Here is a 24660-nt window from a genome sequence, read left to right as displayed (position 1 = left end):
TGACCTCGGTGCCTAGAGGGGTGGGCTGGGAGTCTTGAGAAGGGAATGGGGGGAAAAGAGTGGGTTATATTCATTCAACCATTCCACAAACTGTAACATCACCTTATCCCGTGTACAGGTGTGGGTACCAGGACTCATCAATGAACCAGACCCAGTCGCTGCCCCCAAGGAACTTCCAGCATAAGAAGGAAACGTGAAATACTGGTGAAAGGGCAAGATGCAGATGAGCTCAGGGAGGGGGTGTCTAAGCCATGCTAAGTGGGGTGGCGGTGGTTTGGGGACTCATGGGTCCCTTGCACGGCACCTGGCACATCAGTTACTCTCCACCAGTACTGTCTGATTGAAGAAACCCTGGAGTTGGCTTTGAAACAGCAGTGGGGCGGGGGGTGGGGGTGGGGGTGGAACAGAAGGGCATCTGGACTGAGAGCAGCACGTACAAATGCCCAGTGGTCTGTGTGTGCACTGGACATTAGCGATCAGTGAGGACTCTGGAGTCGCCTGGGCACTGGGTGAAGAAGCTGGTGAGGAGGCTGGTGGGGTGGGTCCTGATGGCCTTGAATGCCAGGCCTCGGCCTGGACTTAGTTCTCCTGGCACTGGGAGCATCGGGAGGTGGAGTAGGGAGAGGGCTCAGAGAGGCAGGCCCAGCCTGGCCTAGGGGTAGGAGAAGCAGGGACGTCCTCTTTGCCTGGGTGGCTTGGAGAGGCTGATCTGCAGAGACAGAGGCTCCAGCTTCTGTGGGGCTGTGCCCCCCTTGCCTGCTGGGCACTGGCACCAGTTCTGCTGATCGGTGGGTTGGATTCCCCCGCCTCAGGCGGTGCTGACTCAGCGTCTGAGAAGTGGTTCCCACGAGCCCACGACTCTCTAGGGGCCAAAGGCCATGCCATCCATGCCCCACCTCCAAGTGGGTCAGTGTCCAGGGCCACTGACAATTAGGGCTGAATGGAGGCTAAGATTTCTGGTCCACCCCACCCCCCACCCCTGCCTACCAGCATGGCCTCAGGCAGTCCTTTCTAATGTCTAACCATATGCCACACAAACTCTGGCCTGGCTCTCCACGCCCAGACGTTCCAAGATACATAGTTATCAATACTTTGTTTTTATTTTAAAACAGTGAAAAGAAAAATAAATATCTTTGAGAAATAAGAGTACAAGGATGGGGTGGAGTGGTGGGGCCAGAGAAGGGGGTTTCCTAGCTTCGGTGGTCTTGCTCCTTCCCGACCAGGCCCTGCCCGGCCCCCGCTGGGAGGTCTGGGGGCTCCGCCAGCCTCGCCTGCCCGAGGCTCCCAAGCCAGGCGCTGGGTCAGCGGAACCCTCGCGCGCGCGCGAGGATTAGGCCCCGGGGGCCCGGAGCTCCGTGGGGCGGGCGGGGCGGGGGCTGCTGCCCCACAGAGGGCTCTTCCCGGCGTGGTGGCCGCGGCCTCAGTGGTGACCCATGTCCTCCATTCCCACGCGGCCCCAGACGCCCAGCACGAAGCTCTCGATGTCACACTCGTTGGCGCCGCGCACGATGCGGAAGTGGCCCCTCTCTCCCCAGGCTGGGCCCCAAGAGTTGGCCGCCGTCTGGGAATGAGGAGGAGCCGTGAGGAGGGGAATCGGAGTGAGGGAGGAGGACAGGAGGCCCGGGGGAAGGTGACAGCGGCCGCAGGGCACGCGGCGCAGGGACTCACCCAGTACTTGAGCGTCCTTCCATCGGGCAGCGTCTCCTCCCCCCACCTGCGGGGCAGAGCCGGAGGGGGAAGGGCGCTGATTCACCTGCTTGCAGGAGCTCCCACCCGCGGCCTTCCCTGCTCAGGCCCCTGTTGCCATTGGTGACTTGGGTGCACCCTCAGGACTTGGGCAGCTCTCTGTCCCTCTCTGCACCTCCCTCAGTCTCCACATCTCTAATTCTGTGCACCTGTGCCCGGTGTGGGGACAGTCCCAAAGGGATAACTGAAGGGGGAAGCAGAAAAGGAGGGACACTGGGCCTCCACCCTCCAGGGATCCACATCCCAGCGACCAGTTCTCTGGGACCTCACACATCTGCCTGCCCTCCCTCCTCACCTGGTGGGGGATGGGGGGCGGGGGGCGGGGTGTGTGTGCAAAGTACATTTCATTGGTTGGACTATTGAAATCAGTGGCTCTAGCATTGCCTCTTGTATCAGCTGGGGAAACTGAGGGCTGGGAGAGTGAGTCAGGCAGAGCTGGGACAGGTGCTGAGCTGGGGAGAGGTTGAGCAGCTCTTGAATCCTTGTCTGTATTTCATTTGGAGTTAGTTTTCCCAGTGTGTAAGGAAGGAAGAGTTCTAGAACACCTTAAAAGGCCCCTAACTCTTGGTGTGACCCAGGGCAAGTACCTCCTCTTTTTGAGTCTCGGTTTCCTCCCCTATGAAATGGAGCTTTGCAGAGAAGTGGTAAGGATTCAAGGCAGACTCAGAGGCCCCAGTGCAAGCCCTGCTGCCCCCAACCCCCTTTTCCACCAAGCCCCTCACCCTGTGATCTTGACCGAATGGGTCCCATGATGGCGGTATTGCTCCGGCCTCCCAAGGCTCACTGGTGTATGGCTGTAGATGCCGCTCTGGTACAGGAAGAAGTCCTCGTGCACCTCCATGAGGGCTGTGGGCAGAGGTCAAAACGGGGCTGGCTCAGCCCATCAGCACAGGCACTGATACCCAAGCCTGGAGATGCATGCCCAGGCCCCGGGGCCTCTGGTACCAAGACTCAAAGTGCCCCCTCCAGGTGCTGCTCCTGGGGAAGGGACATGGTCCCCCCACTCCTGGCCCCAATGGACTTGCTGCTCAATGCTGTACGGACCACCTGTGCCTCTGTGCCCAGTCTCAAGCAGGCACAAGCTTCTGGAATCAGGGGGCAGGATGAGGGGCATTTACCTTGGACAGGGCCATTCTCCATCATCTCCTTCATGATCTCCTTCTCCTGGAAGGTGAGGGGGTGGGGAGGAGAGTATCCATCAGGCGCGAGGCTCAAGCCTTTGGCCAACCTTCCAGCTCTCCTGCCTTTGCCCCCTCACCCCAGTGCAGACTTACGTTGGAGCCGAGGCGGTAGGCAGGAGTGACCTGGTAGATGTCATTGGCATGGACATAGCTATTGGGGCAGCGGGCGGTGGCCTGCCGTTTGCCCCGACCCATGGCCCGACTGTGCATCATGCAGCGGGGTGCGGAGCCAGCCTCGTCCCACCCATGGCCCGAGAACGGGTAGCAGTGGTCAGACACAACCCTGCAGGGGCAGCAGGAGGGAGTGGGGACAGAGTGGGCATGGGGCAGCCTGGCCCAGGCCCTTCCTGCAGGCTTTCCCTTCCTAAGACCCCCGCCTCATGCCCTCTTCCCTACCCCCTTGCTGCTCACCCTCGACGGCGCAGGAACCACCAGGCACCGTCAAGTCGCCCACCGCGGCAACCCTGCTGGTTGTGCGTGTCACAAGACAGCAGGTTCTGGGGCGACAGGACAGGTGTCATGTGCCCCAGAGAATGGATTGAGACTCGATCAGATGCCACGGCTGGTGGGAGGGGAGGTAGAGGGGCTGTCAGGGGGCTCAGGCCTTTGCCCTCCTTTCCCACCCGGCCAGCCCCTGCCCTTGAACGTACCTGCCGTGGAGAAGGCCCAGGAGCCTGCACAGTTGCCCTGGTCGAGAGGGTCGTGGATCAGGTTGGGCCACTTCTCAGAGGCCTCGAAGGCTCTGGGAAGCACCTCCCCTGGGCCCAGCACCGTCTGCAAGGAAAAGGTCACTCTGTCTGCCTCCTGCCTCTGCCCCAGACTGCCCCTCAGGGGCCCTAGGCATTGGAGGTCTCCCAAGAGTCCAGGGCCTCAGTGCTTTGTGACCACCTAGAGGGGTGGGATAGGGAGGGTGGGAGGGAGACGCAAGAGGGAAGAGATGTGGGGATATATGTATATGCATAGCTGATTCACTTTGTTATACAGCAGAAACTAACACACCGCTGTAAAGCAATTATACTCCAATAAAGATGTTAAAAAAAAGAGTCCAGGGCCTTCTGCAGTTTGATCTTGAGCCCTCTGTTGCTGACAGAGTCCAGCAACCTCCACGGTGACCCAGAGGAAGACTCAGGCACCATTTAGTGCCTCTCTAGTGTCAGGTGGGGGGTGACTAGTCCTGTTTTACAGGTGAGGCAATTGAAGCCAGGAATAGGGAAGTGGTCGGGCCACTTTCCATCCTCAACCCCTGCCTCTTCCCTCCTCTGTATCTTCTGATCTGCTACATCCTTCTTCCCACCAGGACCTTGGGCTTCAGGCCCCAAAGGGCAGGGGAGGGAAGATGCAGTAAGGTCCTGTGACTGGGCAGGCTGCCAAGGCAAACAGCAGGAGGCAGAAAATAGCCGGAGGCCCAGGGGAGTAAAGGCAGGGGCAGGGTCTGGTCACCTCAGCCTTGAGCTGAGCTCCCTCTGCAGGGAGGGCCGCTCTGGCCAGCCACCGCCTCCTCCCTGCCGGCCACTGATGGAAGGAGCCTCCGGCATGTGCCCCAGCCCTGTCCCGCTGAAGCTCCCCTTCCTCACCCTTTGTTCTGGGTCTGGTTCTCATTTCTCCCTCTGGAGGGTCCCACTGGTGGGAAGGGTGAAACCCCCTCCTCCCTGGGGGTTCTGCTGAGATGGCGTTTGTTTCCGAGAATTGCTGCTCTCTGGCCAAAGCTGGAGGAGTGCCTGTCCCTCCCTTCCCAAAATACTAAGGTGACCTCCTGGCCCTTAGGGCCCTAACCCAGCCATACTGGGACCAATGACATTTTTCCCAAGCCGGAGAGGCCGGAGAAGCTAGGGAGGGTCAGATGCTGGGACCACAAAACTCAGAATCTGAGCCTCAGTTCTTGCAGTGCAGCATATCTTGTTATAGGCAGAAACCTAAGGCCCAGAGAAGGGGAGTCCCTTGTCCAGGGATACACAGCCTATTGGTGGGGGACAGGCCTAGACCCTTGGAGAAGCAGGGCACAGGGTGCCAGCGTCCCTGGGGTCGTAGGCCAAGAGGAGATGGCAGGATTGTGGGCAGGGATGGACTTACATGAATCTCATTCATATTGGTGACGGAGGAAGACGGGCGGATGGTGCCCAGGCGGTAGCGAATGCCCTCATCCAGGGTCATGCCCCAGAAGGCACTGTGGTTCCCAGCCCGCCAACTGAAAGAGAGGGGATGGAGGTCACAGACCAGCCAAGGCTGGGGGTCCTGGAGGTATGCGCATGTGGGTGGGAGAGATGCCTACCAGCTAAATGTACACATGAATAAGATCTGAGTGTGGGTGTGCCTGGCAGGACATGCATCTCGTGCAGAACATATGTGTGTATGCGTGTGCACGTGCATGGGTACCCACTCGCGGCATTTTTAGGGCCTCTCACCCATAGTTTCCTTGGTTGATGGCCCTGATCATGTTTTCGTCCACCAGGCATGGCTCCTGGTCACACTCCCACTGCCCTTTCTCCTGGCAGGTGCTGGAAGAACAGGAGGGAAGGAAGAGGTGAGGTGGTGCTAGGCATCCTTGGAAGGGAGGAGGCCTCAGAGGTCAACATGGGCCTGAAATTCTGCATCAGCACCTATGAGAGGACCGCCAGATGATCCCATCCAGCCTGGTGGCTTTAAATGTCAATTTCAAATTTATGATTCTCAAGTTTATATCTGCTTCTCAGATCTCTCCCTAAACTCCAGATTCAAGGATCTTACTGCTACACCACATCACCTCCTGGGTGTCTAACAGGTCACACTCACCACATCCCAAACCAAATTCCTGTTCTCCCCTACTCCCAGGCTTGCGCCTGCCACAGTCCTCGAAAACGGCACTCCATCCTCTCCTGGTGCGCAGGCCAAAAGCCTGGGAGGCACCCTTGACTCTCTCTCACATGCTAACCCAATTCATTGGCAAATCGTGTTGACTCTACCTTAAAAACACATCCAGAATCCAAACCACGTCTCATTCTTTTCCGCAGCCACCATGGTCCAATCACCTTTCACTTGGATTCTGCTGTAGCCTCCTCACTGTTCTCCCCGATTCTGCCCTGTGCCCCCCTCCCCTGCTTCGGTATATTTTTAACACAGCTGCCCAAGCGATCCTGTTAAACCCAAATCATATCATGCCATTCCCCTGCCCAAAACCTGTCACTGGCTTCACATCAAGAATAAGAGCCAAAGTCCTTCCAGTGCCAACAAGGTCCTGCACGATCTGTCCTCCTGTCCCCTCTCTGACCCCCTCATCCCCGTCCTGGTTCCTGAGGTCCCAGCCAGGCTGGTCCTGACTGTTGACACCAGCCATGCTCCTGCCCCTGGGCCTTTGCGCTGTTCTTCCTCCAACATCCTCATGGCCCCTCTCACTTCTTCTAAGTCCTTATTCAAATGTCACCTTCTCAAGGAGGCCTGCCCTGGACACCCTATCTCAGCACCCTCCACCCTTCCTACCCTGCTTCCCTGTTTTCTTTTCTCCTCAGCCTGTCATCACTATCTGACGTATTATATCTTTAGTTATTTATATTGTCTATACCTGTTTCTTCACAGAATCAAAGGTTCTTGAGGGCAGGTATTGTTTGATACCTTCAGTGCCTAAAAACAAAACCTAGCACATAGTAGCCACCCAATAGATATTTGTGGAATGAATGAATGAATGAATGAATGGAGCAGTGCAGTGAAGTGATTAAGAGCATGGATTCTGAATTGAATCCAGGGTTCAGAGTCTAGCTGACTAGTCATGTGACCTTAGGTAAGTTATTTTAAACTCTCCCTCAATGTTGTCTGTAAAATGAGGATAATAATAGTACCACCTTCCAGGGATTAAAAGGCAAGCTTGCAAAGTACTCAGCCCAGGGCCTGGCGCATGTGATGTGCTCAAGAATTGTTATCTTCCATGATTGTTCTCATTACAGGAACCCCAGCTCCCCACCCCCTTGAGTTTCAGACTCATATCCAGCTGGCCTCCTGACAGCTCCTCTGGGTAGGTGAAAGGCATCTCAGAATGGCCAAACTATCTCCCCCCAAACCTGTTCCTCCCTTAACATCCTCAACTCAGAAAATGGCACCTTATCTACCCAACTGTTCAAGCCAGAACTCCATGTGGTCCGTGGTGCCTCCCCTACCGCCTGCCCCTCACCCATACCCACCTACCACCAGCCTGCCCTATCAGCCGGCCATGAAAGACTCCGAATCCACCTGCCTCTCAGCCCTCCACCACCACCACCACCACCCTATTCTGGCCCCTTATCCCCTCTCACCTGGACCCCGGCAGTGGCTTCCTAACCAGGCTCCCTGCTTCGTTGTGATTCCCTCTGCCCAATACATACACCCCACTCTTAAAGCCAGAGAGATCTTTGAACAACACAGATCAGACTGTGTGCTCCCTAAGTGGCTGTGCACGACACTTAGAGCAAAATGCAAAATCCTTGGCGCAGCTTATGAGACCCACGGGACGCGGCCTGACCCTCCTCGGGGCCTCTCTCCCCATTTCACAGCTCCAGCTGCAATGAGCTCGGTCCCACCTCCTGGCCGTTCCACAAGCCATTTCCCCCCATGTTCCCTCCTTCTGGGCCTGGGCCACTCATGCTCTCATCTCCCTGGTATCTGCATAAATATCCCTTCCTGAGTAGCCTTCCCTCGCCCCCACCCCACTCTAAACTAGGGTCCCCCAGTTAACATCTTTTCCCCCCATCATCACACCTGTAAGGTTGTAAAGACAGGTTTACTATTTGTGTCACCATTAGACTAGAGGCTCCAGTGCAGGGACAAGGACTGTCTGCCTCATTCTGGCTGCATCTCCTTGGCCCAGCACAGCACCTGGCACATAGTAGGTCTCTAATAGGTGTCGACTGAACAGTTGAATTCTATGAATTCTATAGTGCTTTTACAAGCTCATAACTCTGCTATGACAAGATGCTAAACTGCATCCTTTCAAGCCTGCCCAAGGCTCCCGCCTCCCTTGTTCCCTTTTAAGGAGCCTCAGGGGACGAAGACCCAGTATGGCTGGGATCTCCAGTCCCAGGAGCTGCGGGGGCACTTTCAGAGAGGCTTTCGTCCTTCCCTTCCCCCTCTGGCTCTCAAAAGCATCCTCGAGGGCTCACAGAGCCTGGGAGGCCCACAGACACTGTCCCACACCCTCCCTCAGGTGTCAAGTGCAGGGAACACAGCCAGAACTGGCCTGGGAGGGCAGTGGCTGGGTCAGTCCTTTCCTGCCACCTCCCTCTTTGCCCCCCAGGGCTGTCCAAGCAGGTCTAGGCAGGACTAGTGGCAGCAGGTCCCAGCATTCCAGAGGGGGCCTGGGTGGCCAGGCCCTAGGGAAGGGACCGAGAGAGAGTGTTAACCCCTCCATGTCCAGAGGCACCCTATCAGTAACAGCAGAATCATGCAAGCATGCTCCATCTTTTGAAACACACACACATGTCACACACACTCAAAGCATGCACACACACACATGCTCTGTTATCCAGACACACGCTAAAATGCAAGAGTCCCCACTCTCACTGTGACCCAGGCACCCCTCACGCCAGTGAGGCAATGGAAACAGCTTATGCGTAATGCATTCCAAAAAGTTTCCTCCTCCCTGGGGCCCTCTCAGTCCCAGGGCATGGGGTGGAGTGGGTGCAGGGCCTCCTCCTCTAAGTCTTAGGGTCCCCATTATTTCCATTAAGGCATTCAAGCCTTCACACCTCCCATCTCAGGCCTCAGATTAGGGTAGGGGGGCACCCCAACCCCTTCATCCTCCTACTGGGAATGGCGGGGAGGGGTGGGGGAGGAGGAGGGGCCACATTCCAGGGAAGGCCCTGCTACACAGTCTGGCTGGCTGCCAGCTCAGCCATCCCTGACCCTCATCCGGTCCAGGGCAACGGATGCTGCAGTCAGAGGTTTCCTTCCTGGCGCCCCCTTCTTGGACTCTCCCGTGACAGGGAGAAAGGTTGGGAGGGGCAGTAGCCTAGCCCCAGGCAGGAGGGGCTGCACCTGGAGCTGGGCATCCATGGTTGACTGCTCCTGGGGACTGCTGTTGGAATGCTGGCACAGAAGTTGACATGGTCCGTGTAAAAATTCCCATGTTACAGATGAGGAAACTGAGGCTCAGAAAAGGGAAAGGCCTTGCCCCCAGCAAGTGAGTGACAGGGATAGGGTTTGAATCAAGTCTGTTCCACAAAGCCCACAAGGCAAGCCCCCAACACTCACCAACGGTTACAGTTGTCCCAGTAGGTTCCCAAGACTGGATAGATGCGACCCCTGTGCATACATCCTGGTGGGAGGAAAGTCAGAAAGAGAAGTGGAGCCAAGACCAGAGACGATGGGTTGAGATGGCCAGGTCCTCAGAGGTCAGGTGTCCCGAATCGTCCCAAACACACACACTCACACACACCAGCCCTCACTGAAACTAAAGCCAAGCTATATCTTAAGACATCTCCTACAGGGTCACACACCAACTGCTACTTGGGAAGTTCTTCAGTGACTCCAACCTGGATCCCTCTTGCTTAACTTGGATGCCAGCCACAACATTCCTTAGATCCTATGCCATTTAAATGAGTTGGGGTTTGGAGATGGGGAGTGGGAGGGGTATGGGGAAGCCAAAGCCCAGAGAAGGTAAGTGACTCCCCTAAGATGACACAGCACTTTGGGGTGACGACCCAGGTATGCAGTCTCACACCCGCAGCCACATGGAATTGTGGGAAAGAATTCAAGTGACTCTCCTCTTGCATAAGGGCGAGTGGATGGTGGTGAGAGCTGAGAGCAGGAACAGACTTAACCCACCTCCCAGGAGTGACCAGCCATCTCAGGGGTAGAGAATCCTGAGCAAAGGCAGAGGAATTGTTAAGATGACGCTGACCAACCCCTGTGTGCTTTATCAGTCTGAGGGTGAGTCAGCAGGTGTGGCCAGCACCTTCTAAGTCCAGAATATGGAGACAGGCAGGACTGGGAGAAAGGGCAGGAGGCTGCTCTTCTCCTGGGCCAACTTAAAATCCCACAGACCGAGGCTCTTCTTTTTCCATCTTACTGCAGAGATTCAAGTTAGACCAGAGTGGGGACTTCCCGGAAGCGCAGAGAGAGGGGCAGGGTCTCTTTCCCAGATTCTACAAAACCTCCCCCTGGAAATGTCAATGCATCAGCCTTGCTCCTGAGCCTTGCTGAGTTTGGGCTTGACAAAGCGACCCACCCCTGGCCGTCTGGTGCCCACCTTGGATGGGGGGAAAAGGGGGTGGCACGCCGAGGCAGAAGTCCCAGAAGTCAGGGCAGCAGTCGGAGACGGTGCGGTTGCAGAAGAGGTCACAGTAACAGGTAGCGCCCAGGTAGGGCAGGGCGCAGTCATCGGCGCGGCCGCGGCAGCACAGGTCCTGCTCCTGGCAGTACCGGCCACCCGCGTCCCGGATGCCCCGCAGGTGCAGAGCCGGTGCCAGCTCCCGGCGCCCACGACCCCGCTGGGCACCCAGGGCCAACTCGCCAGCCAGCAGCAGCAGCAGCCCCAGTGGACATCGCCACATGGTGCCTCCTGGGCCCAGGGAGGGCAGAATTCAGGGGTCAGAAGTGGTGGGCAACAGATATTCCCTGGCACCCCAGGGACTGATCTCCCAGCTTCCTGGGGCTGTGAGTCCAAGGGGTTCCAGCAGGGACCCTGATTCCTGTGTCCCCAGGCAGGACAGGGGTAAGGAGCCACAGTTTACGTGCCCTGGCTTACCGGGGGAAGGGGCTTAGGCAAGAAATGGAGCCCCTCCCTGACCTGCCGGGGGACCTTCAAGGACAGGAGGTGGGGATGGTGGCATTCTTGGTGCTCCCCACTCGACACCCATGCTTCGCACCCGGAGTCTCCTCCTGTTCTGGATCCCTGTGCTTCCCTTAGCCTCCGTCCTTGATGGGGGTCCCTGACTTTGTGCCCCTCTGCCCCCCTCCACTCTCCCTCTCTGCCACCTGTCTTGGTCCCCCCACCTGGCCCCTCATGCTCTCTGATCTTTCTGTCTACACCGTCTCCCCTCTGAGCAGGGGAGCGTCCCTACCTGGTGAGGGGTGTGGGCTGAGCCCGGCTGCCCTACTCGTCTCCGCCTTCCCGCTCCTGCGACCGCCGGACACTCAAAGTCAAGTGAGGAACGCGGGGCGGGATCGCTTTTTGTACCGCCCCGCCCTGCGCGCCGCCCCGGCCCCGGCGGCGGGAGGGAGGGGCCCCGGCTCTTTTGCACCTGGAATAGCCCCGCGTAACTCCGAAATTGGGACTAGGGAGAGGGACCGTGAGCACGTGACTGACCTTGTTGGGTCTCCGGTGGAAGCCGTTCCCTTAGGGGCGGAACTCCAACCGAAGCAGAAACAACTGTGGTGTGACACTGGTAAGGACTGCCCAGTGGGCTTCGCCGTGGGGCTGAGGGGCTCGCGCGGACAAGGGAAGATAGGGGGCAGCGGAGCTCCGAGTTGGGGACCTAAGTGTGGGAAATGATGGGGAGAGTGTGGGCGGCAAAAATCTCTAAGCCCCCCGTGACCCCTCAGTAATAAAGACAGCCATGCACACCCCTCTTCACAGTGTCCCCCGCCCCCACTAGGCTTGGAGCCGCCCCAAGCCGCCTCCGTTCCCAGGAATGACTGGAATCTGGAGGAGGATGATTTAGGACCCTTGGGCTGCTCATCCTCCCGAGGGGGCGGGGTGGGTGTGGGGTGGGAGCTGCCTCCCTGCCCTGAGACCCTTCTTTGCGTCCGCCCTCCCCACTCAGTTCCGGCAGCTCGCCAAACACTGCTGCCTCTATCAACCCCTTCAGGGAGCATCCTGCTTGCTCGGGACCTGTCCCCCATCCAGGGTCCAAAGGAAGAGCCCTGCCAGCTGGCGCCCCCTGCAGAGCCCCCCCTTCCTGCTCTGGTTATAAACCCTGCCTTTGCCCAGGCTGGCCTGGGCCCCAAACAATGGGGCTTCTGTCCCGCCAGGCCTGCCCATCACCTCTTACCTCCCCATCGCGCAGTCCCCTCTCTTTCAGCAGTTTGGGTCCGGGCCAGAGGATTCTAACAGCGGGAGGATGAAAGAGACTCCACCTGGACAGATCCCCCCATCCCTGGCCTGAGCCTCACAGCCGCCCCTAGGTGAGGGAAGCTTCAAGTATCGGGGATTCCCTTTGCCCTCTCTCTGACCTCCCTGCACCCCTCCCCCAGCCTTGGGGCATCCTCAGCTGGCCAGCCCCAGGGGGAGGGGAGGGACCAGGACAACGGGCATCTGTGACTGGGTTGACTGGGTTACCCCCTGCCAGGGGGTACTGGGCAGGGAGTCAACGAGGGAATCCTGCCCTGGGTGCGCATGCGGAGGATGGAGGAGTAATGTCCAGAGTTGGCGGGAACACTCACAGGAGCTGGCCATCTGCTCCCTGCGGGGACCCCGGAGGACAGGGCCTAGATGAGACACTTGAGGCTCAGAAGGACAGAGCTGCCCAAGGGCACACAGCAAGAATGCAGTCTCCCTACCTACCACCACTCCACTCCTTTCCCCTGTCACCCTTAGTCACCCACTGCAGGTCTCAACACCCTCTTGGTCGGGAAGTCCCTTTCCATGTCTAACCTCCATTCATCTTACTGCAAGGTGGGCCCCTCGTATTGGGAAGGAGATGGAGGCTGCCTTCAGAAGAGTTCATGCCCAGAGAACCCACCTTCATGAGTCAGTTTCAGTGTGGTTCTGCGGCTTGGGGCTGGCCCGGGGGCATCTGGCCTGTTCTTTGCCCCAAATCACCCCCCTGTAGGCCACCCATGTTGTCAGTGTTGTACGTGTATCTGAGTCTGTGAGGTGTTTCTGCTTGAGCGTGTCTGAGTCTGCTTGTCTCTCTGTTACCTGTCTGTTATGTGCCTGCATATCTGTCTGGATGTTGCGTCTGTGTGGTCATGGGTTTGTCTGTCTTGTCCATCAGTGTACTGTTTGCCTGTATTTGTGTGCTTGTTGGCTTGTGTGTCGCTGTGTATAGCTGTGTGACTGTCCCTGTCTGTGTCTGCCTAGCTACTAGGTGTCTGTCTTGCTAGGAGTCTGTGTGTCTGTGTAGGTGTCTGTTCGTGTCTGTTCACGGGTTTTAGCTATCTGCCTGTCCTTGCCTGCCTGTCTGTCCATGCATAGGAAGCAGGAACACAGAGCGGGGAAAGAGCAGAGCCAAAAGCATGGCTCCGAGGTCCCTCGTCATCGCTGAGCTTGGCACTGAGCCCGCCCCAGTGGAATCTTGTGACTCACTGGGTTCCTTGGCCAAAGAGGAAAGGAAAAGGGCAGGGCTCTGGGGGAGGGGCTGGAAACCACTTTCCTTTTCCATGGCCCCTCTCTTTCCTGGTGACTCATTCTCTGTCTTTATTCTTGTCCAAGGACCTAGGGCAGAGCAACAGGTGAGGAGATAGCAGCAGGCCTTACCCTCTGAGCCCTTTGGCTTCCTGGGAGGCAGGTGGCCTGGGGCTCTGCAGTGACTCTGACCTCCCTCACTTGTGACCCTGGGCAGACCCTGCCTCTCTCTGGGCCTTGGTTTCCCATCTGTACTCAGATGCTCCCTAGAGGCCCTTTGATGCTCTTTTCTTTCTACAAAAGGGAGGCGAAGCTAAAAAGAGGCAGTGACATGCCTAAGGTTGCACAGCAGAACAGAGACCTGGGCCTCCTCTCCTCTCCCCGGGAGTCCAGTGCTGCCCCTCCTCCACCTCCCCCTTCCCCAGCTGTTCTGGGTGCTCAGAATGGACCATTCTCCTCTGGAGGCTGAGCAGGGCCTCCTGGGAAGACAAAGACCCATTGTACTCTGCTCAGCCCAGGTCTGTGGCTGACTACCCACCACCTGAGGCATGGGGGCTCAGATGTTTGGGTCCCAAACGGCACCACAGCTAGAGCTCTGGGTCCCTTGTGGGCCCCTGTGGTCAGCTGGACACATCCAGAGCTTGGAGCAGTGATACCTGGAGCTGAGTCTGAGATCCAGGCCTAATGTTGTCTGTGTTGGGCCCTGTCGTGACATGTCGGGCTTCCTGGGGCCTGTTGGACTGTGTTATCAAAGCACTGCCCGCAGGGCTGTGTGGCAAAGTGTGGCGCTGCCGTAGCATGCTGGAGCTTGTGGGAGATGAGATTCGGGGCCATGTGGAAGTCTGTTGTACTGAGCCGTGGAATGCTTTCCTGTTTGATTTTTCTCGTTCATTCCACACGTATTTATTGAGCATTTACTATGTGCCAGGCTCTGTGCTAGGTGCTGAGTGTTATGAAGCCGTGCACATGGCGTGGGAACCTGGAGTGATGTGATGGTCAAGGGGGTCTCAGAGAGGAGATGGCATTTGAGCTGAGGCTGAAGGATGAGAAGGAGGCAGCCCTTCCTAGAGGGTGTTCCAGGAAGCCGGGCCAGCATGAGCAACAGCCCTGAGGCCGGGCACAAGTCGGTCTGTTTGAGACACAGAAGGAAGCCCAGAGTGGCCACTCTACAGTGAACGAGGAGGGCAGAGGAGCAGCATGAGCCTGGGAGGTAGGCTGCGTGGCCGTCACGCAGGACCCTCAGGCTGTAGTTAGGAGCTTGAATTGTCTTCTGAGCACTAAAGAGATTTCACCGTGGCAGTGAAATAATCTGATTCACACGTGCAAAAACCCACTCTGCCTGCTCTGTGGAGAACAGATGACTACAAGGTGGAATCAGGGGGCCCAGGTAGGAGGCGATGGTGTGACCCAGGCTAGAGATGCTGAGGCCTGAACAAGGCTGGGGGCCGTGGAGATCATGAGAAGCAGGCTTGTTGGGGACCTACTGTGGACTTGCTGGCAGGTCAGAGGTGATGGGTGAGAGAGGGGAGGAATTGAGGAGGACTTCTGGGTTTATACCTGGTGGGTTGAGGATGGTCCCAAATTCTCTGCTATTCCCCTTCCTGGAGTCTGGGCAGGCTTGGGGACCAGTTGGACCCACAGAGACTGTGTGACCTAGGCTGGTTTCCAGCTCAGACTGGAAAAGCGGGAGGACAGAGCCTGGGGACGCTCCTCTATCAGGAGCTGGGCAGAGAGCAGGAGAGGGCACCGTAGGCTGAGCAGGATCGGTCAGGGAGGAAGGGGGAGCCCAGGTGAGAGAGCTGTCAGGAAGCCAGGGGAAGAGAGTGCTTCGAGACCTAGCAGGGGAGCTGCCCGTGTGGAATGCTGTGGAAAGGTCGAGTAAGCTGAGGACAGAGACGTGTCCACTAGATGTGGCAGCAAGGACCTCGGGGCCACCTTGACGGAGCAGCCTTAGTGGAAGAATGAGGATGGAAGCTGAATGGCAGGGGTGGAACTGCAAATAGGAGCCACTGAACCAGAGAGAACCACCACTGGCCACTTTTTAGAACGTTTTAATGCAAAGGGAAGCTGAGAAATGGGGCTTTGGCTGGAAGGAAGTAAGGAGGGTGAAGGGAGAGTTCTGTCCAAATATGGACACTATAACATCGTATCTCTGTGCAGATGGCAAGGAGCTGGGGAGGAACGGATGATACAGAGAGAGGGGATTTCCCAGGATCAAAGTTCTTGCTAAAGTAAGAGGGAGGAGACCCGGAGCACAGGAGGAGAGAGCTGGCGTTGGATAGGAGCCATCTGAGAGGCAGAAGAAGAAGAGGTGGATTTGTAGGATCAGCCATGCAAAGCTGAGGGAACCTCCTCTGATGGTTTCTATTTTGCCAGTGGAGTGGAAGCAAGTTGCAGCCAAAGTGAGACAGGAAAAGAGGAGGGGACGGAGGATCAAGGATTAAATGTGAAATAGTTATCACAGTCAAGCCCACTAAAGAAACAGAGTAGGATTTCCGGCAGTGCGGAGTGACCATTCGAAGTTGCTGACCGTGAATTTGTAATGACCCTGGCCGGCCAGTCTGTTTACTAGTGTGTTTTCTGCCATACACGGCAAGTGCCAAACGCGGGCCTTTTCCCAGGTAATCCTATTAAATCAATTGGCAGATGGGAAAGTCAAGACTCAGAAAGACTTTCTGGCTTGCCCAAGGTCACACAGCTGAGAGGGGCAGAGCGGGACCTTGAGCCCAATCCCTGAAGCCTCTGCAGATGCCAAAACTATCCAAGGACTAAGTTGACTCTCACAGCCGGTAGTGTTCATGGTCGTCCGCTATGGGTGCAAGTGGGGAAATGCAGAAAAGAGAAACAGGGCTTTCCTTTTTCTGTTATATTTCTGTATATTGGTGCTGGGGCCAGTTAAGTACAAAGCGCCCCGAGTACTGCTTCCTTGCAAGGTCTATTTGCTGAGTAAGGACACCATTTCTTCATCTCTATCTAAATGACTAGCTTCTTTCAACCCTGGGCCAGGAGTGCGGAGATTTTTGGGGGGGATTAACGGCTCCCCCTCATCTCTTAATTATCTGCCCTCCTTCGATTCAGCATTACTTTCACTAAAGAGAGCTCCCCAGGGAACAGTAAGCTTGGTGTTATCATCAGCAAACATCTTAGAAAGCCGGTTCTGTCTTCCGGTGCCTATTTACAGAAACATTTCCACACCTTGCTTGGTGTTTCCAGGAATTCCTGATTTTCCCGGCCAGGAATATTAATAAAGGGGTCTTGAAAAGTACAAGAGGCTCTTCCACGGCTGCAAGCACATTGAACACTTTTGCCTTTTAATCCCTAAGCAGAAAGTAATAAAACCCTAAAGGTTGGGTAAAACCCCGATCTGATAGAGCCACTTCTAAGATCTAGGGTCTCAGGGGGAAATGCTGTGATGTGACCCTAGCGGTTGTAATAGGTTGAATGGAGCCCCCCCAAAAGATATGTCCAAGTCCTAATTCCTAAAACCTGTGGCTGTAACCTTATTTGGAAACAGTCTTTGCAGATAAAGATCTTGAGATGAGATCATCCTGAATATCTGGGGGGGGGGGGCGGTTGGAGGTGTGTGCTAAATCCACTGGCAAATGTCCTTATAAGCGACACACAGAGGAAGAGGAGGAAGCCATGTGACCATGGATGCAGAGATTGGAGTGATGCGGCCACAAGCCAAGGAACACGTGGAGCCACCAAAAGCTGGAGGAGGCAAGAAGCAGATTCTCCCCTTGAGCCTCCAGAAAGAGAATGGCCCTGCTGACACCTTGATTTTGAACTTCTGGCCTCCAGACCATGAGAAAATACATTTCCTTTTTTTTTTTTTTTGCGGTATGTGGGCCTCTCACTGTTGTGGCCTCTCCCGTTGCGGAGCACAGGCTCCAGATGCGCAGGCTCAGCGGCCATGGCTCATGGGCCCAGCCGCTCCACGGCATGTGGGATCTTCCCGGACCGGGGCACGAACCTGTGCCCCCTGAATCAGCAGGCGGACTCTCAACCACTGCGCCACCAGGGAAGCCCCACATTTCCATTTTAAGTGGTCAAATCTGTGGCAGTTTGTTCCAGCAGCCCCAAGAAACTAATATAGTGGTCTTCCCTTTCTAGGCTCTGTGAGGCCTGAGATCTGTGGGTCAATCAGAATGGGCCAAATTCAAGTCTGTTTGCGGACAGAACCAGCACCAAGCAGCTCGTACTGGCAAAAGCAGAACAAATGGGCTCAGACAGAATTGACTTATCAAGAAGTGGTTCAAAGACTCATCGGCAGTGATAGAGCCTAACGTCAAGGTTCAGAGCACAGACTTGGCAGCCAGATGAAGTAGGTTCAAATCCTGGCTCTACTTCTCAGGGACCAGGAAACCTGGGGCAGTTTTCTGAATCTCTCTGTGCCTCAGTTTATCCACGTGTAAAATGAAGATACTAATAGCAGTCCCCCTGCAGGGTAGTTGTAAGAATTATATGACTTAGTGTAAAGCCCTTGGAACTGACCGTGCCAACATATCACGGGTGCAATATGAGTGTCTGCTATTATTACAATAACCCAAATCAAAACAGCCACAAATGAGCTCAGAATAGTCAAATAGATGCAAATGTGCTTACGCCTACATATAGTGAGTCAAACCAGTTAAAACTAGCTGAAGCTAATGTAAACCTGCTCAAACCTCTTGGGTCAATCCTACAAAAACCAGATTAAAGCAGTCAAATAGGATTAGAGCAGGTCTGGAATCTGTACATGCATTTGCACACGCGAAGGGTCTCTGTTCTCTGTGTGTGTCAGTTTGGACGGTAACAAACAGCCCCACACATCTCCCAGGGGTGACAATGATGCATAGGCAGAGGCCATGGAAGTAAATCCACATCTAAGAGAGACCGAGACGTATTTCCCTGTCGGAAGCACAACCAACATCTGCTGAAAGAAACACTCAAATTACTTATCCTAGGTCAAGCCTCAAATGTTCAGAACCAACCTCACGTTAATTAGACAGAAGATGGGATATCTTGACCCAGGATCCCTAAGAATCTCCTGAAACTCAGGGGTAAAAAGTATGCTCAGAGTCCATGGAGATCTAGAAGGTTGTCAGAACCCAAGGCCACTTTCTCTTTGGCCCAGGGAGGGGAGGCAACTCCCTCAAGGCCAGTAGCTCAGTGAGCAGCAGGATGAGGGGAGGGAGACCCTCGGGAGGTTGGGAGTCTCAGGTGAGAGATCAAAAGTTAGAGGCCTCTGTGGGGCAGCTCACTCCAGTGGTCACAGGCGCTCCCCTGGCCCTTCACTGGCTCCATGCCTCCCCAGGGGTGCTCCCTCCAGGGCATTTGTGGCACTCTGTGTCTCCTGCTGGAGGGGGCAGATGGTGGGGAGGGGCTGGGGGAGACACCTGGCTGGGCCTCAGGGCTTGCAAGGGAGCTGGAGCCTCTCAACTCAAGGCTGGGTGGGCAGCAGCCCTTCTGTAGTAACAACCAGAAGGTGGGGAGATAAGGAGAGGCCCAGGGGAGAGTGTCTGTGTGATGACATGGCTGCTCTGGCACAGATGAGCTTGGGCAGAGAGAGGTCAAGGGCCTGGGTGGGAGTCCCTGTCCTGGCTCTGCCTCTGACATGCTGTGTGACATTGAACAAGTCGTCGCTCTGTCTGGGCCTCACTAACCCATATCTGAAATGAGAGAGAGCTCTCCATGGTCACCGAGGGCCCCAAACTCATACACAAGACGGAGAGCTCATTCAGTCCAAACTTCTCATTTGCAGCTGAAGGAATGGAGACTAGACAGAGGGAGGAGTTGGGCCACGGTCACATAGTGAGTGAGAGGGAAATGGAGGGAACTGTCATTTGTGGTCCACCTTACTATGTGCTCGATAAACTCCCTCCACGAGGACTGCCCTTTCCTGCATCCCAGCCAGCACAAATGCCAGGAGCACCTTCTACAGGTGGGTCACTTGACATGGATTATCTCATTTAATCCCCCAACAATCCTCAGAGGTATTATCATCCCCATTTCACAGATGGAAAAACTGAGTTCCAGAGACATGACGCGCTCAGACACAGCTATTTGAATCTGTCTCTCTAGTTCCCCTAGGGCAGAAGGGAGAATGAGGATGGAATGCCAGAGGTCAAGGGTGCCGTGGAGGACATGCCCCAGAATCAACTTTTAGGGGAAAAACAAGGGAGCAGGCTCAGGCCCAGAAAGAATCTAGGGAGGTAACGCCCATTGACTCTTTTTTTTTTTTTTTGCGGTACGCGGGCCTCTCACTGCTGTGGCTTCTCCCATTGCGGAGCTCAGGCTCTGGACGCGCAGGCTCAGTGGCCGTGGCTCACGGGCCCAGCTGCTCCACGGCATGTGGGATCTTCCCGGACCGGGGCACGAACCCACGTCCCCTGCATCGGCAGGCGGACTCTCAACCACTGTGCCACCAGGTAAGCCCCCATTGACTCATTTTATTTTTATTTTTTTTGGCCACATCACACAGTTTGTGGGATCTTAGTTCCCCAACCAGGGATTGAACCTGGGCCCTCGGCAATGAGAGTGTGGAGTGCTAAGCACTGGGCAGCCAGGGAATTCCCCCACTGACTTTTTTTTTTTTTAAACAATTAGTTTAATTTGATTTTTCATTAATTAATACATTCTCATTGTTCCAAAAAAATGTATAAAAAGCATACAATAAAAAGTCTCACTCGGATGCATGTGCCTCATTTGCCCTGTTCTGACTCCTTGTCCCCACCGCCTACAGGTCACCAGTGTTTTTTTTTTTTTTTTTTTTTTTTGCGGTACACGGGACTCTCTCTGTTGTGGCCTCTCCCGTTGCGGAGCACAGGCTCCGGACGCGCAGGCTCAGCGGCCATGGCTCACGGGCCCAGCCGCTCCGCAGCATGTGGGATCTTCCCGGACCGGGGCACAGACTCGTGTCCCCTGCATCGGCAGGCGGACTCTCAACCACTGCGCCACCAGGGAAGCCCTGATCACCAGTTTTTATTAGTATCTGAGGTTTTCTTGCAGAGTTGCTTTATGCACGTACAAAAATGAATAAATGTTCAGAACGCCCTTTTTACATAAAACGTAACAAACTATATATACTGTGCTGTACCTTTTCCCACTAGCCACACATCTTAGAGGTTTTAATCAGCCAATAGAGCTTCTTGTTCTTTTATATCACTGCCTAATATTCTATTGTAGACTGAAATAATTCATTTAACCAATTCCCTATTGATGGACATTTGAGTCCTTTCTAGTTTTTCTTTTTCTTTTTGGTATTACGATAATGCTGCAATAAATAATCACGTACATACTTTGTTTAATACATGTTAAAGGTGTACTCGCAGAATTAATTCCCAGCAGTGGATGGCTGGGTTGAAGGTACTGTATTTGTTTTCTATGGCTGCATAACAGTATCACAAACTCAGCAGCTTAAAATAACACCCTGAGAGTCTATAGGTCAGTCCTGCACGGTGTAGCTGGGTTCTCTGCTCAGGATGGAATCAAGGTGTTGGTGAGGCTTAGTCCTCATCTGGAGCCTCAGGGGGAATATCGATTTCCAAGCTCACTCCTGTCGTTTGTAGAGATGGCTTCCTTATGGTCTCTGATTTCTTGCTGGCGATCAGCTGAGGGCCTCCCTCAGCTTCTGGAGGACACCTACATACTCTACCATGTGGCTTCCTCCAAATGGCACAATGAATCCTTCTCATGCTTCAAATCTCTTTCTCCTGAGACCAGCTGGAGAAAATTCTCTGCATTTAATGGGCTCAGCTGATCAGGTCCAGCACCCTCAGGGCAATCTCTCTTCCTTAAAATCCACTGATTTGGGACCTTAACTTACATCTGCAAAATCTCTTTCGCCATATAATGGAACATGATCATTGAGCCCATATTTTCATCATATTTACCGATTCTGCCCACATGCAAAGGATCACACAAAGTTGAAAGCCAAGGAGGGTCACCTTAGAATCCAATCTAACACGGGTATTTGTAAATTGGATAGATATTGCCATCTGGTCCCCCATGGGATCTCCCCTCCACCAGCAACGCTGAGCATGCCTGCTTTTCCACAGTGTCACATAAAGAATGATATCAAACTTCTGGATTTCTGCCAATCTGATAGGTGAAAATGGAATCTCACTGTATTTTTTAAAGGACATTGCTTTTTTTATTATAATTTTTAAAAATTTCTTTTATCTTATCTATTTATTTTGGCTGCGTTGGGTCTTCGTTGCTGTGCGAGGGCTTTCTCTAGTTGCGGCGAGGGGGGGCTGCTCTTCGTTGCGGTGCGTGGGCTTCTCATTGCGGTGGCTTCTCTTGTTCTAGAGCATGGGCTCTAGGCGCCTGGGCTTCAGTAGTTGTGGCACGTGGCTCAGTAGTTGTGGCTCGTGAGCTCTAGAGAGCAGGCCCAGGAGTTGTGGCGTGCGGGCTTAGTTGCTCTGCGGCATGTGGGATCTTCCCGGACCAGGGCTTGAACCCGTGTCCCTTTCATTGGCAGGCGGATTCTTAACCACTGCGCCACCAGGGAAGGCCTCAATGTATTTTTAATCTGTGGTTATCTTCTTACAAATAAGGCTGAGGATTTCTTCAGGGCTTCCCTGGTGGTACAGTGGTTGAGAGTCCGCCTGCCGATGCAGGGGACACGGGCTCGTACCCCGGTCTGGGAAGATCCCACATGCCGCGGAGCGGCTAGGCCTGTGAGCCATGGCCGCTGAGCCTGCGCATCCGGAGCCTGTGCTCCGCAACGGGAGAGGCCACAACAGTGAGAGGCCTGCGTACAGCAAAAAAAAAAAAAAAAAAAAAAGGCTGAGGATTTCTTCAAAAGCTTAAAAGCCATTTATATTTCTTATTTGTTAATGGCTTCTGGTTTTGAGTCATAGAAAGGTCTTTCTAACTCCAAAGTTAATCAGAAACCCTTCTATGTTTTCTTCTGCTGTTTTTATGGTTTCATTATATATTCACTGGTTCTTGGAACTAGAAGCTTTTCTTGTCATTTCCTTAGCAGTGAGTGCAAAGCTGGATCCCAAAAAGGCTTGGGGTTTGAGGTAGAGAAATGAGCCTCCACGGTGGAGCCCTCTCAGTGCTGGGCTCCAATCTACTGCAGCTCTGCCAGAAATCCCATCCAGCAGACCTTCCACCTCCTTCCCTCCAGCACTCATGGTGTCCTGGGCTGGCACAGGGGGCCCAGAGTTGAGGGGGACACTGCACTGCCTGAGGAATGAGACAAGGACATGGCCAGACCAGGATTCGAAATACAGAGCCAGGGCTGTGAGCACAGGGAAGGAAGAGGGGGACTCTGATGGGAGTGTTTAGGAGGCTCCAGGGAGGAGTTGGCATCTGAGCTGAGCATTAAGAATGAGGAGAAATGGCAGCGATGGGGGAAGGAGAACAGCAGGAGCAAAAACAGGGAGGTGGAAAAATCAGCCTTTAATCTAGCCTGGAGAGAAGGATTTAGTGGACCATGAAGTCCTCAAGGGTAGAGGCAGGGGATGACTTATCTCCGTGCACCAGCCAGAGTGTGTCAAATGCAATGAAGCAGAAGGGACAGGGGGCTTTGAATCCCAGGCAAAATCATTTTCCCTTTTACTCTGACAGTGAGAAGCAAAGACCTCCAAGAAGAAGCCCTTGGCTCAGCCATCATCTCAGAACCTGGGCGATCCCTGCACACCACTGCCCCCTTGTGGCTGACTTGGGAATTATCTGTGACTAACCTCAGGGGTCGGATCTAAGAAGAGCCAATCCAGAACTGAAGGTTGGGGAGGAAGCTGGGTGGGTCTCAGAGGATTAAAAAACCATGAAATTCTGTTCGGAGTCCAGTGGGCCCTCAAAGACCGTCTGGTCTGACTTCTTCATTACATATGGAGAAACCAAGTCTCAAAGAGGGTACTGCCAGGGAATGAGTGGAGAGATCACCAGACTTGGTGTAGGACAGTCCTCAGTCTGCAGGCTGGTGCCACTTCTTACTGGTTCTGAGACCCTGGGAAAGTGGCCTCACCCCCCACTGATCCACAGTTTCATCTCTGTCAAATGGAGTCTGGGGTCTGGTAGACTTCTCTTTTCTGGTAATGTCAGGCTAAGTTACTCAGATCAATTCTCCCATCGAAAACAACTAAAAACGCTGGTAAACTGGTGTAACCAGAGGGTACGGAATTACCAGAACAAAATGGAAGGAAAACAGAAAGTCTGACAGATAAACCAAGCAAGAAAGTCATTTTTTCTGATTCTGGCCAATTGGAACTGTTGTTTTGCCGACTCCCCTGCGCAAGGGGCACAGATAAAGTTAGAGTACATAATGAATGATCATATAGAAAACCTTCCCCACAATAAGCCAGGAATCCTGAAAGCCATGCTTCCAGAAGCCAGCCCTAGTATGGACTTGCAGCCCCAGCTTATATCGGTTGGATGGTCTGTAAACTCAAGTCTTGAACTTAGATTGATGTGCCCCCAGACTGTGTGCCTCCAGCCTCCTGGAAAAAGCAAGTGAAAATCTTCTTTGGAGGGAGGGTTGATTAATTCTACATTTGAAGAAGTTAAGTGTGTAGATTATAACCTCTAGGATAAACATTAACACAATAAAAACAGCATAATTCCCAAGTCAGTTAAAGGAAGTGGAAGTCCCCTCTGGGTGAGGTTACCAACCAAATACCTATGCATATTAACATCAGACAGAGTGGACTTTAAGGCGAGAAGTACTATTAGGATACAACTCAATATCAAAAAAACAAACAACCCAATCAAAAAATGGGCAGAAGACCTAAATAGACATTTCTCCAAAGAAGACATCCAGATGGTCAACAGGCACATGAAAAGATAATTAATAATTAGCTCAACATTAGCTAATTATTAGAGAAATGCAAATCAAAACTATAATGAGGTATCATCTCATACCAGTCAGAATGGCCATCATCAAAAAGTCTACAAATAATAAATGCTGGAGAGGATGTGGAGAAAAAGGAACCCCCCTACACTATTGGTGGGAATGTAAATTGGTACAGTCACAGGAACCCCCCTACACTATTGGTGGGAATGTAAATTGGTACAGTCACTATGGAGAACACTATGGAAGTTCCTTAAAAAACTAAAAATAGAGTATGATCCTGCAATTCCGCTCCTGGGCATATATCCAGAGAAGACTATAATTTGAAAAGATACATGCATCCCAATGTTCGTTGCAGCACTATTTACAATAGCCAAGACATGGAAGCAACATAAATGCCCATTGACAGATGAATGGATAAAGAAGATGTGGTATATATATACAAAGGACTATCACTCAGCCATAAAAAAGAATGAAATAATGCCATTTACAGCAACATGGGTGGACCTAGAGATTATCATACTAAGTGAAGTAAGCCAGACAGAGAAAGACAAATATCATATGATATAGCTTAAAAGCCATTTATATTTCTTATTTGTTAATGGCTTCTGGTATATATATAGCTTATATATGAATCCAAAAAAAAATACAAATGAACTTATTTACAAGACAGAAATAGACCTACAGACATAGAAAACAAGCTTATGGTTACCAAAGGAGAA

The 24660-nt window shown here is 53.7% G+C and overlaps 1 protein-coding gene and 1 long non-coding RNA gene across 3 annotated transcripts; one reads left to right on the top strand and one right to left on the bottom strand.

Annotated features, from left to right (window-relative positions):
• Nucleotides 1-1088: 1088 nt before the first annotated feature.
• TINAGL1 (tubulointerstitial nephritis antigen like 1) lies at nt 1089-10420 on the bottom strand (the record flags this gene model as incomplete). 2 transcript variants are annotated; one of them, XM_079698629.1, is made up of 11 exons in its annotated part: nt 1089-1561; nt 1669-1714; nt 2469-2592; nt 2865-2910; nt 3021-3210; nt 3339-3489; nt 3578-3701; nt 4998-5112; nt 5330-5422; nt 9120-9183; nt 10117-10420. In XM_079698629.1, the coding sequence occupies 11 exons, from the start codon at nt 10418-10420 to the stop codon at nt 1421-1423; spliced, it is 1398 nt and encodes a 465-aa protein (XP_079554755.1). In that variant the 3' UTR covers nt 1089-1420. The 2 variants fall into 2 exon arrangements, with proteins under 2 accessions (XP_079554755.1, XP_079554756.1); XM_079698630.1 differs by lacking the exon at nt 5330-5422.
• Nucleotides 10421-11131: 711 nt separating this feature from the next.
• On the top strand, nt 11132-22831 carry LOC307049200. The gene is made up of 3 exons (XR_013810738.1): nt 11132-11254; nt 19432-19565; nt 22717-22831. It is a non-coding gene; the product is annotated as an uncharacterized lncRNA (long non-coding RNA).
• Nucleotides 22832-24660: the final 1829 nt, after the last annotated feature.

Source organism: Hyperoodon ampullatus (genome assembly GCF_949752795.1).
Source record: "Hyperoodon ampullatus genome assembly, chromosome: 2".
Classification (NCBI taxonomy): Eukaryota; Metazoa; Chordata; class Mammalia; order Artiodactyla; family Ziphiidae; genus Hyperoodon; species Hyperoodon ampullatus.
Note: the sequence above shows the minus strand (reverse complement) of the source record. Positions and strands in the feature narration are given on the sequence as shown.